This window comes from Bidens hawaiensis, unplaced genomic scaffold (assembly GCF_021521415.1).
Source record: "Bidens hawaiensis isolate Kalapana, Puna unplaced genomic scaffold, B.hawaiensis_p1.1 tig00001299_1, whole genome shotgun sequence".
NCBI classification, from domain to species: Eukaryota; Viridiplantae; Streptophyta; class Magnoliopsida; order Asterales; family Asteraceae; genus Bidens; species Bidens hawaiensis.
The window spans coordinates 4443565-4458599 of NW_027491074.1; the positions used below are offsets into that span (position 1 = coordinate 4443565).

General features: G+C 35.8%; 1 protein-coding gene across 1 annotated transcript; it reads right to left on the reverse strand.

Annotated features, from left to right (window-relative positions):
* Window positions 1–8200: 8200 nt before the first annotated feature.
* Window positions 8201–13387, reverse strand: LOC143571030 (mitogen-activated protein kinase 16-like). Its single transcript, XM_077056546.1, has 10 exons — window positions 13238–13387; window positions 12685–13093; window positions 12465–12592; window positions 11717–11776; window positions 11477–11626; window positions 11235–11390; window positions 10045–10256; window positions 9858–9962; window positions 9618–9775; window positions 8201–8787 (listed from the first exon to the last, which is right to left on the reverse strand). Exons 1-10 carry the CDS (start codon window positions 13259–13261, stop codon window positions 8564–8566), a joined length of 1626 nt encoding a protein of 541 aa, XP_076912661.1. The 5' UTR covers window positions 13262–13387; the 3' UTR covers window positions 8201–8563.
* Between the last annotated feature and the right edge of the window lie 1648 nt (window positions 13388–15035).

Here is a 15035-nt window from a genome sequence, read left to right on the forward strand (position 1 = left end):
AGATGGTTAAATAACAATATGTGAATAATGGTTACCAAGCATGTTACCTATATTGTGTTATATTTATTTTGGAAAATAACACAATATGAGTTTTATGATATAAAACTTATTTAAAGACAAAAATATATATATAATTTGAAATGGGTGAGAGGGTGCCCCCCCCCCCCCTTTACTCTCTTACACCTTTTATTTTATATTATTATGTTTTCTTTAGTGGAGACATGCATTGGATGTGAGTGGGTGCCATGGGTGGTGCTTCCATTGACTCCCTAACTCTCTTTCATTCATTCATTCAATTTTTTGCAAGTAACAAAACATTCCTCTCTTCCTTTTTCTCCCATTTTTGGCCACAAGAAAGAACATCAAGGAGGAGTTGGTTTTTCTAGTGAATCCTAGCTAAACAAAGGTGTATTGCCGGAGGCTTGGGGTATGCTAGCTTGAGGAGCTTCCATATTCAAGTTCTTGCCTTTCAATTACTCTTTCTTCACCCGGTTTTTGGTTACTTGAAAGGTAGTTTAACATGCATGAACTTATAGTGACATGCATGTGTTTGATAGTATGTATTTCGTATATGGATCCGAGTTTGGGTTTTGCATGTATAAAATTGGTTTTATACACTATAAACTAACAATATTTAAAACATTTATCCGCTGCGTTTTTGGTAAAAATAAGGTTTTATCACTTTGATAATCTTGTTAAAACCCAACAATGGCATCAAGAGCCGCTTGTACGGATGCATGCTTCATTAAACCCGAAAATTTTCGGGTTTATGGTGGGTGGGGTTTTACCATTTGGTGAAAATTTTAGGGGTTTTGGTTACCCCATGGTTTTTCAAGGTTATGCTTTATATGCATGTGGTAATCTTGAAAAACTAAGTCATTTGGATAATTGATTGTGTTGTTTGGACAACAACCCGAAACTTTCGGTTTGGTTGGTTTTTGGGCCGAAAGTTTGAGGAAAAAGGGGAACCATATTGGTCTTGTATTATTGCACATTTGGATGTGTATTGGATGTTCGTAACCTAGCCATGGCCTTGTGTTTGGTTGAATGATTGTGTTGATGTGTTTGTTTATTCAAGTGGTTGTTTGTTCATTCGATATGGTTGTAATATTTATTTGGGTTTCTAATCTATTTATTCATTCATTTGGTTTGTAATAATAAGTAGATTAGATGCATTTTTTTACTAGAAAAATGTATTAGGACATATTTTGTAAAAAAATATGCAAGGATAGAAGCCCAAATAAAGTGGAGACCACAACACGGGGGTGAACACTTGTAGCATTTGGATGCAGGATCAAGTGGGAGTTCACCGACACAAGATTATGTCCTTTCGGGTCCCTTAAGAAAGACCTTTTTGACACACTTGTCTTCGGTCAACAAGTGTAGTTAACATTAGGAGGCTATGGTTATGAATTTGTGGTTGTATGTTTTATGCTTGCATGGTTGATTTTCTTTTGTTTGTGTTATTGCAATATGGTTTGCTAACTACTTAAAATCAACAACTAGCATAAAATTGGTTCCTTAGAAATCGTTAAGTAATAAAAATTGGTTTTATTAAAGTATAATGATTTCATAATAAAATGGGTTCTATTAATAGGAATTTTATAATGGGTTTTTCAACTTAATACCACACATTTGAATGCATGCAAATGAAAGGTACATAAAAGCTTTTCCAATCTAGAATTTAGAAAACTAAAATCCCTTTTATAAAATAAGTCGAACACCATCTTTTTATACAACACTCGAATCACTTGGGAACTCGATATGGGATAAAGGTCACCTAACTATGTTGGAGGAAACTTGGGAGTTTGAGGTGGGTTTACCATATAAGTGGGATAAAAGTCACCTAACCACTTGTATATGTAAACTCACACGTGTGTATAAGTAGGACGACTTAAATTGGAAACCATATGAATAGTGTCACCGAAGCATGATATACAATGGTGTTGATGAGATTAAACATGCCAACTAAACATAAGATGTTTAACCGATCCCATAAAACTAGAAGTTGCAAAGGTTGCAATTGTCAAACGTTGACTACCTTGTTAATTTAAATAGTAGGATAAAGGTCACCTAACTACTATTTGAATGTAACGTTGGGTTCTAGATTTTAATCATTAATTGTCTAGGAGACATAAAGGGTATTAACGATTAAAATTAATTATTGATATCGAAAATACTAAAATTGAGCTTTGTTATATTTGTAGATGGCCGCAATCAACAATCCACCTAACGTTATTATTCCACCCGTTAACAACCTATCACTAAGATCTATTCTCGATAAGGATCGTCTAAATTATACCAACTTTATGGATTGGTATCGAAACTTGAGAATTGTTCTCAAACAAGAAAAGAAATATTACGTGATAGACGAGCCTATTCCCGAAGAACCTAGCATTGACGATGCCGATAACTATAACAATTGGGTAAAGCACAATAAGGATTCCGTGCAAGGTTCTTGCCTCATGTTGGGAACTATGATTCCCGAAATTCAAAAGGATTTTGAACTTCATGGGGCATACGACATGATCACCCAACTTAAGGAAATGTTCCTTACACAAGCTAGGGTGGAACGCTTCGAAACGGTTCTAGCGCTTCATGCATGTCGTATGGAAGAAACCCAATCCGTTTCCTTCTATGTGCTTAAGATGAAAAGCCACATTGATCGTCTCAAGCGCCTTAATTGTCGCGTCTCAAACGAGTTAGCCACGGATTTGACCCTAAATGGGCTAACCAAGAAATTTGAGACTTTTGTTATGAATTATAACATGAATGGGTGGGACAAGAGCATTGGTGAGCTTCATGCAATGCTCAAGACGGCCGAGACGGGAATGGGCAAAAAGGTTTTACCCGTTCTCACGATCAATGAGGGAAGCAATAGGAAGAGGCGTCACCCGGAACCTAAGGCAAAGGTTGCCAAAGGTAAGGGACAAGTCATGGCTAAGTTCAAGGGAAAGGCGAAAGCGGGACCACCCAAACCAAAAGAAAAGAAGCCAAAGGTTTGCGTGGAGGATCCGTGTTTTGGATGTGGGGAGATAGGGCATTGGATGAGGAATTGTCCAACCTACCTAAAAGAGTTGAAAGCTAAGAGGGATGCGGGGCAAACTTCGGGTACAACTTTCATGATTCATGTTGATCTTAATATTATTTCCTCTAACACATGGGTATTGGATACCGGATGTGGAACTCATATTTGCAATTTGTTGCAGGGGTTCAAAGGAAATGAAGGATTCAATAAGAGAGATATTAGTCTCTTCATGGGCAACAGAGCAAAGGTTGTTGTCGAAGCCCGAGAGGACTACATTTTGAAGCTTCCAAATGGTTTGGAAGTTATGTTAAATAATGTTTTGTATGCTCCTAGTTTGACTAGGAATATTATTTCTGTTTCCTTGTTAAGACAATATGGTTATGATTTTAAGTTTATGGATGATTGTATTTATGTTTTCATAAATGATGTATTTTATTTTAAAGCAATGCCATCTAATGGCATTTATGAATTAGTTCATGATAACACATCTTATGATAACATGTTGTACCAATCAAGCACCGAAAGACTCAAAATGGATTTGAGTAAAACTTATATTTGGCATTGTCGTCTTGGTCACATAAACAAAGATCGCATACATACACTTCAAAAGAATGGTCTTTTGGAATCAAGCGATGATTCATTCGATAAATGCGAGTCTTATATGTTAGGAAAGATGACCGAGGACCCCTTTAGTGGAACAAACCAAAGGGCAAAAGACTTATTAGGTATCATACATTCGGATGTATGTGGTCCTTTTAAGGCAATGACAAGGAATGGTGAAAGATACTTCATTACCTTTATTGACGACTATAGTCATTATGGGTATGTGTACTTGTTAAGACACAAAGATGAGGCTTTTGAAATGTTCAAAATCTTCCAAAATGAAGTACAAAATCAACTCGATAAAACCATCAAAGTACTTCGTTCGGATAGAGGAGGTGAATACCTAAGTGATGCTTTCCAAGATCATCTTAGAAGTTGTGGGATCATCTCACAACTTACTCCACCGGGAACACCACAACATAATGGTGTGTCCGAGAGGAGAAATCGAACTCTATTAGATATGGTTCGATCTATGATGGCTAGAAGCACATTGCCTCTATCATTTTGGGGTTTCGCTTTGCTCTCCGCGGCCCGTATTCTAAATATGGCCCCAACCAAGAAAGTGGACAAGACACCTTTTGAAATATGGAATGGAAGGGCTCCATCATTAACATATTTAAAGGTATGGGGTTGTGAGGCTTATGTCAAGAACAACACCCAAAACAAACTTAAAAGTCGGTCCACTAAGTGTATCTTTGTAGGATATCCCAAGGACTCAATGGGATATTATTTCTACAACCCAACCGAGCAAAAAGTATTCGTTGCTCGAAAGGCCGAGTTCTTGGAAACTAAGTTCCTTATGGAAGGTACTAGTAGAACAGTGGAACTTGAGGAGGATCGAGAACCACAAGCCGATACACTTTTGGTTGACACTAGCAATCAACAAGAGGTTGTTGAGAATGATGAAATGGTTGATCAAAACACACTAAACGTTCGCAAATCCGGTAGAATTAGACATCCACCCGAAAGATATGGATTTTTCATAGATGGATGCTATGTGGTAGATTCGGATGAACCCACCAATACCGTGATGCAATGTCACAATCCGATTGTGACAAATGGCTTGAAGCCATGAATGTAGAGATGCAATCCATGCATGACAACCAAGTATGGGATTTTGTTGTACCACCTCTTAATTCCAAACCGGTTGGAAGTAAGTGGGTTTTCGAGAAGAAAACCGATATGCATGGAAACTTGGATACTTATAAAGCAAGACTTGTAGCAAAAGGTTTCACTCAAACTCAAGGGGTTGACTATGATGAAACTTTTTCTCCCGTAGCAATGCTAAAGTCTATTAGGATATTGTTTGCCATAGCCGCACATTATGACTATGAGATATGGCAAATAGATGTCAAAACCGCTTTTCTAAATGGGCATCTTGAGGAAGATGTCTATATGGTTCAACCCGAAGGTTTTGTCGATCCACAACATCCTAACAAAGTATGCAAGTTAAAGAAATCAATCTATGGATTGAAACAAGCATCTAGAAGTTGGAATCACCGTTTTGATGAAGAAGTTAAGAAATTTGGATTAATCAAAAATGGTGATGAAGCTTGTGTGTATAAGAAAGCTAGTGGGAGCATCATTACCTTCTTAGTATTGTATGTTGATGACATACTACTATTTGGGAATGACATTCCAACCATGGAAGGTGTAAAAGCATGGCTTGGAAGTTGTTTTTCCATCAAAGATCTTGGTGAAGCCGCCTATATTTTGGGAATAAAGATCTATAAGGATAGATCAAGGCGGTTGATAGGTTTAAACCAAAGTGCATACATTGACAAAATCCTGAAAAGGTTCAAGATGGAAAACTCTAAGAGAGGTTTGGTACCTATTCAAAGAGGAACGATATTGAGTGCGTCTCAATGTCCAAGCTCAAAGGAAGAGCAAGATAAAATGAATGGGATCCCATACGCATCGGCTATTGGATCCATCATGTATGCAATGGTATGCACTAGACCGGATGTGTCATGCGCTTTAAGCATGACAAGTAGATTCCAACATAATCCGGGAAGTAGCCATTGGATGGCGGTCAAGAGTATATTAAAATACCTTAGAAGGACTAAGGATATGTTTCTAATATACGGTTCGGGTGAGGAGGAACTCGTCGTAAAGGGGTACACAGATGCGAGTTTCCAAACCGATCGAGATGATTCTCGATCACAATCGGTATATGTTTTCGTTATGAATGGTGGAGCAGTCTCTTGGAAGAACTCGAAGGGTAGCTTTGTCCACAGAATCGGAATACATCGCCACCTCATTGACAGCTCAAGAAGCTGCGTGGATTAGGAAATTCATTGCCGACCTAGGGGTGGTCCGTACCATTCAGCACCCTCTAGAAATCTTTTGTGACAACGAGGGTGCGATTGCTCAAATCAAGGAACCTTGTGCTCATCAAAAGACGAGGCACATTGAGTGGAGGTTCAACTACATAAGGGATGAAGTTGAGAAAGGAAAGATATGTATTCGCAAAGTTCACACCGATCCAAACATTTCGGATCCACTCACGAAGCTCCTTGAAAGGCCAAAGCATGAAGGTCACACTTGTGCCTTAGGACTTCGATATTCTAGTGATTGGATATGATCTAATTTTGTATTTGGATATCGGAACAATTGTTATTTTCACTCATTCATATGATTATGGTTTATCATTATGACATTTTGAGTTACGTTCCATTTTAGTATGTTTAAATCCATGAATAAGTTAATTATTCTAAATGTCCGTAGTCGCTCATAATTGTGGGAACAAGTATGAAGGTAAGACTATTATGAACTTGGATTGGTAGATATTCATAAGGTATGAATATAGAGCAAAAGGTTGTTGCCAAGGTTTATAGATATTTATGGGATATAAATATTGGACTGACCCGCTCTCAAATGTTACTACATGGAATCTTTCTGATTGATCATAAGTAAATTTGAGTAAAAGGCGAATATCATAGTATCCTCCGACCTGAGATACATATTGGGTCTTGATATTCACCAACTATTATACTTTGACTTAGTTCTTCGCTGCTCTAAAACATGACAGTTCATAAGTCTAAGATCAGGTATAGTACAAGGTGATTGTGAGAGACGTATGTAGTCAAGAGGGGATTTGTCCCTCTTATTCGTTGAGAGTAAGATGTCTAAGGCCTGCTAAGTTAAATCAACAGAGAATGATCACTCTGTGTCTCTGGATTTGACATGACATCTGTGGCAAAAGGATAAATGATAGATTCACCTAAATCATTTCAAGGGACTTGAAGGGGATGATGTTATTGAATGGCACTTCGTCATGCGTATTAGGGGTAGTAAACCGTAGTTTGGTTGTATTTGCTACTTGCATCAATCTTCTATGTATCTTGTACAAGTGGGAGATTGTTGGACTCGGTCTGCCCAAGACACATATCATTATTGATGTGGCTAGTACGTTATGATCCAAGTCGGGTCATACCCAATAACAAGCTAGACAAACACCAATAATATTTGTTTATATATGATATGATCATAACAAACAAATATTACACTTGAGTTATTTGGAAAGGGGTTTCTAAATACATTGTACTTGTGAAATAAATAAATCATATGGATGATTTATACTTTGAGAGAGAGCATTCCATTGTGTTATTTAAGATGGTTGAATAACAATATGTGAATAATGGTTACCAAGCATGTTATCTATATTGTGTTATATTTATTTTGGGAAATAACACAATGTGAGTTTTATGATATAAAACTTATTTAAAGACAAAAATATATATAAAATTTGAAATGGGTGAGAGGGTGGCTGCCCCCCTCCCCCCCCCCCCCCCCCCCCCTTTTACTCTCTTACACCTTTTATTTTATATTATTATGTTTTCTTTAGTGGAGACATGCATTGGATGTGAGTGGGTGCCATGGGTGGTGCTTCCATTAACTCCCTAACTCTCTTTAATTCATTCTTACAATTTTTTGCAAGTAACAAAACATTCCTCTCTTCCTTTTCTCTCCCATTTTCGGCCACAAGGAAGAACATCAAGGAGGAGTTGGTTTTTCAAGTGAATTCTAGCTAAACAAAGGTGTATTGTCAGAGGCTTGGGGTATGCTAGCTTGAGGAGCTTCCATATTCAAGTTCTTGCCTTTCAATCACTCTTTCTTCACCCGGCTTTTGGTTTACTTGAAAGGTAGTTTAACATGCATGAACTTATAGTGACATGCATGTGTTTGATAGTATGTATTTCGTATATGGATCTGGGTTTGGGTTTCGCATGTATAAAATTGGTTTTATACACTATAAACTAACAAGATTTAAAACATTTATCCGCTGCGTTTTTGATAAAAGTAAGATTTTATCACTTTAATAATCTTGTTAAAACCCAACAGATGGTTGTGTTTGTCAGGGCAAAAGCAGTGAGGAGAGGTAATTGCTGGCCGTAGTGAAGGATCAAAATCCTTTATGACCTAAAATTTATTATAAATTCAAACATGACAAAAACAATCATTTGAGATGGGTAACAGAACGGACATTAATATGATGAATACAATACCATGTAAAATACAAAATACAAATATAAGAATTAAACAAATGAAACTTATAAAAATACCATATTCACGTTCTTCAAACAAGTACATATTACAAGGATACAATTAAAAATCTTGGTCTTCAACAATAATTAATTTTTACAAGTCAAAACATCGAGTAAGCTAGTGAATCAACATGGTCTTTATTAGGCTGTTAGCTTCTTAATAGTCTTTCCAATATCTTCACACTTCCCACAAATTCCATCAACCAAAATGACAGATATACCCCTCCTGCCCAATTCACGCTGTCCCAGGGGTTGTATAGTCATTTCCTACCGGCAAAGCCCTTACATGACTTGACCCGTAACCAAAGACCCGTTAAACGAGTCAATACCACTGACTACCGGGCCCGCCTTGGGCAGCAGCAACTTTTCGTGGAACGTATGGGGGTCAAGCCTGTAACCCGTTTCCAGAACCTTCTAGATTCGTTTCTGGTTTATCGGTTTTGCAAGCGGATGATCGTCTAGGGTAGGAAGAGGCGGGAAGTGGGAATTGGGTTGGGGCGGCTACTGGAATGTTTCTATTAACCTTTCGTTGTTGTTCAATAGCATCATTGTCATTGTTGTATCGCATAACCGAACCTACAACTTTACCGGGCCTTGCGGCACCTGCCCCTGTAAAAATAAATATAAAAGCTTAGGTATGTAATATGTTATGATAAAATATATGGGATTTGTAAATTGAATTGTATTTATTATGCTTCTACTATATACAAAAAATGTGAACATGATGCATTCGTACAAACTACGAACTATTATATGTTAAAATGTGCAAAATCATTTTTAAAACATAAAATACTCATAACAATGATAGCAATAATAATACCAATAATAGTGATAACAATAAACCTATAGGGACAGCTTCCGTTTTAACAGTTTGGGCAGTTCGAATAAGTTTTTTTAAGACAAACTAAAATCATTTGTTTGTGTTAAATTTCTAAAAACGTTAGTTAACTAATATATAAAGACTGTGAATGACATATTGTAAGATATTAACTTTCTTAAGTATTAATGCAATTTTAAATTTTGTTATCAATGTAAATACCTTCAACATTGGTGAATCATATATATATATATATATATAAACAGAGGTTCATTAAAAATACATATATATACATATCTTTTCTTAAACATAAACAGAGGTTTATTAAAAATATGGGCATCACAAGTTTGATTTCCAAAAACATTAAATGTAGGGACAGACCAAAATGCCCTTCAAATGGTCAAAATGGTTGCAAAATTTTGATTTAGATATAAAGTGATTTCACAACATTATTGGTGATTTTAAATCACGAGATTACAGCATTACAACTAATAAACAACAAATTGAGATTAATAACTTTAGCTTTTAAGATTCCTTTAAATTGATCTAATGAATACATTAATCCTATCTATATGTGATTAATAAAAAAATGGCAATAACTAAGCTTGAATGATCAACAAACCTTGGATGGTTTGAGGAACTTGTAAAGGAAGTCTAGTCATCGGCATTGGGTTAGTCGCGTATTGCTGCTTCCCAACATCTTTTATCGAGCATTTTGACATACCATTTTTAACTTCAACTGTGCTTTGGGTACTTTCTTTTGGATATAGCACACATGCCCTGCACCCCAAAATTAACAAAAATAAAAACCCAAACATAATATGTCAAAATAATGATATTTGTAATTATAATTATATATCACCTTGGTAATGATGAAGATTGTTGCCTCTCTAGAGGTGCAGCTGCGGTACCTTTTCCATAATGCTCCTCAAGATGAGCAAACTGCTTCTTGAATTGATCAACAGCGCTGTAAACTCAAAACGAAAGGAAATAATCAAGAAAAACGCAGATATAAACATATTCAATATATTAAGTAATAAAGAGTGCACCTTGGATACATGAAGCTGGTTGGTTCAGCACCATCCAAGTATTCTTTGAGCATTTTGGGGTGATATTCAAGAATTTCCCTATAAATCAACTCACGTACATCTTCTTTTGTAATTCTTCTTCTTTCAAATTCAAATTCCATTTTAGTGACAGGTTGAGCAGATGGCTCCCTCTCAACCTTAGCCAGATTCTTAAAATATGGATCCGAAAGCGCCTAATAAAATAAGGGAAAAAAAAGTACTTTATAAATGAGATCATTTATAAAACAAATAAAGAGCATTTTCATATATAACCCTAGAAACTTGCAAAAATATCATATTCACCCAACGTAAAATAAAGAAATGTAACTTACCTAATTTTTATTTTCTAAATAAGGGTAAATAAGTCATTTACCAAAATTAAGATAAAAGCAAACACTAGTTGGTGGCATGGACGAAAAGTGTAACATATGAACTTTAGGGACGTTCAATGTATTTATCGAAGTCAAATGACAAGATCTTCTAGTCACTACAGATACAAAGAACGTAGTTATAATTTACCATAGTTTTTATTCTCTAAACAAGAGTAAAATGGTCATTTTCAAAAACTACCATATAAAGAGTTAACACCAATTAGTGGAAACAGAAAAAGTGTGACACCACATATGAACCGACTTCAATGACGTTCAGTGTACTTATTAAGAACACGATCTGCAAGTTACCCTAAGTATTAAATGAGTATATTTGATTTTATAATTGCGTCACAAGCAGTTAATGCGGAAAAATATCGGATATCGGTCGAGGACCGATATTTGAGATATCAGTTATCGCAGCGAGACATCGGTGGGATATCGGTAATTTTAATATCATGCAGAATTTAAATATATAGCACTTTTAACAACTCCTACAATTAAAAAATTAACTTTTTGCAACTTTTAAAACACTAGCAGTTGTGGCAACTAGGAACCGATTAAGACTCAAAACACCAACATTAAACATTAAAAGTTGAAAATTCAGACTTAAAACACTAATATTCGGAATATCGGTCAAAATATCGGTACCGATATTCTGACCGATATTTCACATGATAAGCGAAAACCAAGATACCACCAAGATTGACTGCATAGATTGTGTGTTGGCTAAATACGATATTATTCAAGTTTAGTGAAGTGTACAGGTAACCGTGGTATTAAAAAATAAGATAAAAATATTACCTCCTCAGCAGTGGGACGATCCTTAGGCTCAAACGCAAGCATTCTTTCAAGTAAACGAAGAGCAAGCGGATCTGCATTTGGAAACTTCTGTGAAAAGGGAATCGGTTTTTTCTTCCTCATGCTGCTTAAGTATCTTCTAGCTTTCTCATTTCGTATCTGAGTGTGTTACATTACCTCAACATTAATATGCAAAAACATATATAATAATACAAAACTATATATTAATGGCAAAGAAAACAAACCCTGGCAATAGCTTCAGGTGATGGGGTCCCCAGAAGATCAGTCATGAGGTCCAACTGATGCACCACGTTTTTCCCGGGAAAAAGCGGTTTTCCAGTTAAAAGTTCAGCAAAAATACAACCAATACTCCATGTGTCTATTGCTGGTGTATACTGCAAAAAATTGGTATACAGGAACCATTTTATTATCTAAAGTTACAAAATTATGGTATTAATTTAAAAAAAAAACTATTTTTCTTTTACCTTGGAGAAAAATGACCCACATAATTCGGGGGCTCTGTACCACCGTGTTGCAACATAATCCTGTGAACAAATCGAATAAGCATGTATTACTTAACCAAGAATTGTACTTCAGAAAAACTAGATTGTTAGAGGTGATAATTAGGCATGTAAACAACCCACACGTTCATTTTAACCGTTGTGAACCGATGGATGAGAAATTATTTTATTAAATAAACAAACAGAAGCGAACAAAAACAATGGTTCATTCGATTTTGACTAAACGAACCAACATGAACGCATGTGTTCGTGAACGGTTCAATCATGTTTGTTCATTTACATTTGTTCTTGTACATATTTATATTATTATTTATTAGCTATTCTAGTTGACCTATCAAGCCTGGGTGATCAACTAACAGATTGAGTGAATGAACACGAACACGTTAATGTTCTTCGTTCGTTTATATTCGTTCATTAAAGTTTGTTTATGTTCATTCATTTAAGCTTGTTTAGAAGAGCAACAAACTAACACAAACATGTTAACTTCCTTAGTAAACGAACACGAACAACAAACTTAGTTCATTTTAATGTTCATGTCCACTCGCTAAACAAACGAACATGAACAAGCACCATTCGTGTTCGGTCACTTCATTTGCAGACCTAGTTACAATAGGTCAAATCGGGCTATCTTTTTAACTCTTAATGGGTCAGTCAAACTAGTAAAGAACAATAAATACAACTAAATCCAAAACAGTTATAACGGGCCACATACTGTCCAAAATATTGCAGTAGGCGTATCATTAAACGCAACTCTCGCAAGACCAAAGTCACAAATCTTAAGTTTGCAGTCAGCATTTGCCAAGATATTTTTGGGTTTTAAATCTCTGTGAAACACATTCGCTGCAAAAAGAAAAAAAAGTTAAAAAACAATTCAACATCAAATTGCACAAAAACAAAAACATATAAAACAACAAATGGTCGCATTATATAACCTGTATGTATGTATTTCAACCCTCTAAGAAGCTGATAAAGGAAAAACTGATAATGTTCAGGTGTCAAGTCATCATTCGCCTTAATAACCTGATGCAGATCAGATTCCATAAGCTCAAACACAACATAAATATCCCGAAACTCTCTTCTTGAAGGCGGTAGCAATATGTGTTTAATCTCCACAATATCCGGATGGCGAAGCAGCCTCAAAAGCTTGATCTCACGCAGGATACGAGTCGCATCCGACACGTGTTCAAATATGTCATTTATCTTCTTTATTGCTACTTTTTCACCAAGATGAGTATCGTATGCCGAACACACAACACCATAGCTTCCTTTACCAATAACCTCCTCTATTTTATACCGGCTACCTTCACCATATTCGGTGAAGAAATCAACGTCCACAGATCCCTGCAACAGTTCATGATCCATAACTTTTTAGCACATTTAATGCAGATCATACCACAACAAAATCAGCATCCACAGATCCAATAACAACATTAAATCACGCCCTTCTCATTAAATCATAAGACTATAACAGGATTATAAAGTTACCTTTCTTCTTTGATCAGATTGCATCACTGCGGCAAATCATCAAACACCTGGTGTGCAGCCTACCAAAACTCAAATCAACCACAAATTCGTCAACACCAGATCCCAAAACCAATCGAAAACACAAAACCCCCAAATTTTAAAAAGTTTACAACGGTTAATTCAAAAAAAATAGAAACTTTGTGAGCTAGGGTTAGTACTTAGTGGTATAAATGAATCGGAGCGCGTGGGATCTAAAATGATAAAAGGGTTTTGAAACGATGAAATCAAAGAATGGATCTATGAAAACAAGAGATCGATGATGACTATTGTACAAGAACTATGTGGAAATTGGTGGGTTACCCTTTTGGGTTTTTGTGTTGTAATTGTAAGTAGGGGTTGAAGGATTTTGGATAGGGATTTAGAGTATCTGAACATTTTGATAAGCTAAGCTAATAATGGAAATATGTGACAACAACAAGAAAGAATCTTGATTTTACATCTCAAAAATATTATTGTCATTTTTTTTGTTTTTTGGATAATTTTTATTTGCCTTACCTTTTTAGGGGTGAATATAGACCACTTGGAGAGGAGTTATTGCCTTCAGTTACATCGTTGTGATCCTATTAATATATGTCCATATTCTCTTAGGTATTTCCTATTTGTTTTGTTGTTAGTAAAGGTGAGTGTAAACTGGGTAAGATCCACGAGATAGGAATCGATTAATCCCGGTTATATTATAATAAGGTTGGTTTTTGGGTTCTGAAAATATCATTTATCGGGTTCGGCTCGGGCATGGCGGGTAAGATCCGTCTGTTCCTATAGAGGTGAGCATAAACCGGGTAAGACCGGTGACACCCAAACCAATTAGACTCAGTTATTTACAATAGGGTCGATTCTCAGGTTTTGAGAATATAGTCAACCGGGTATGGGTCGGGTATGACCCGCTTGCTCCTATAGAGGTGAGCATCAACCAAGAAAAACCTGTGAGATTTCAACCAATCAGGCTCAGTTATTTACAATAAGGTTGGTTCCCGGGTTCTAAGAATACTGTTAATCAGGTCGGGTATTGTGACTAAGACCCGTTTGCTCACCACTAGTTATTTTAGAGTTCTAATTCTACATCATCCTATACTATATAGTAAACATAAAGAAAAAGAAAAAAAATTAAAAGTTTGAGGGTTTTACCAGGGGTCTCATCAAAGTAACAAGTCTCTATCTCTAAGAGGTAAAGTATGTTGCCATCACACTTCCCTACCAATGGCTCTCTACCATGAGTGTGATTATATTAGGTATACTTGTTTGTTTATTTGTTTGAAATTTATTGATTAAACGAATTTACTTATTTTTAATGGTGATCTACTTCTTGGATATTTGATAAGCTTAAAAGATATATATCAAAGAGTGGTAAAAACATGGAGATGTTGCTTGTTAATATATTATGTACGTGTTTGCTTTAAAATCTGATAGGACATGAATTTAAAATGAAATTTGTGGGTTTGAGTATATTCTAAGTATGTTAAGATTAGTGGTGTTTGACTAAACAATGGAAGAGTTACAAAGTGTTGATATGCAAACATGTCGTTTATGATGAAAAGAGTGATGCAAGAAGGATTGAAGATGAAGTATTGAAGTTAAGAGAGCTGCTAAAGAATTGATACGACAAATGTTAAGTAAACAACTGATATAGTGTGTGATAAACAAAGTGCTTATTAGTTGAAGGAGAGTGTTTACCTTGCAATTGAATTCAGATTGACTTTAATAAAATTAAGTTTGTAGACAAGTAGATATATACCAACAAATACAATTTGCTATAAGCAAG

Excerpts from the sequence above, each read along its gene's own strand:
- LOC143571030 (XM_077056546.1), bottom strand. The coding sequence starts at position 13,261 with ATGCAATCTGATCAAAGAAGAAAG. Across the intron at positions 10,257-11,234 it reads ATCGTCCCACTGCTGAGGAG|GCGCTTTCGGATCCATATTT; the intron begins GTAATATTTTTA and ends TTATTTTATTAG. Across the intron at positions 9,776-9,857 it reads CAATCTTCATCATTACCAAG|GGCATGTGTGCTATATCCAA; the intron begins GTGATATATAAT and ends TTTGGGGTGCAG.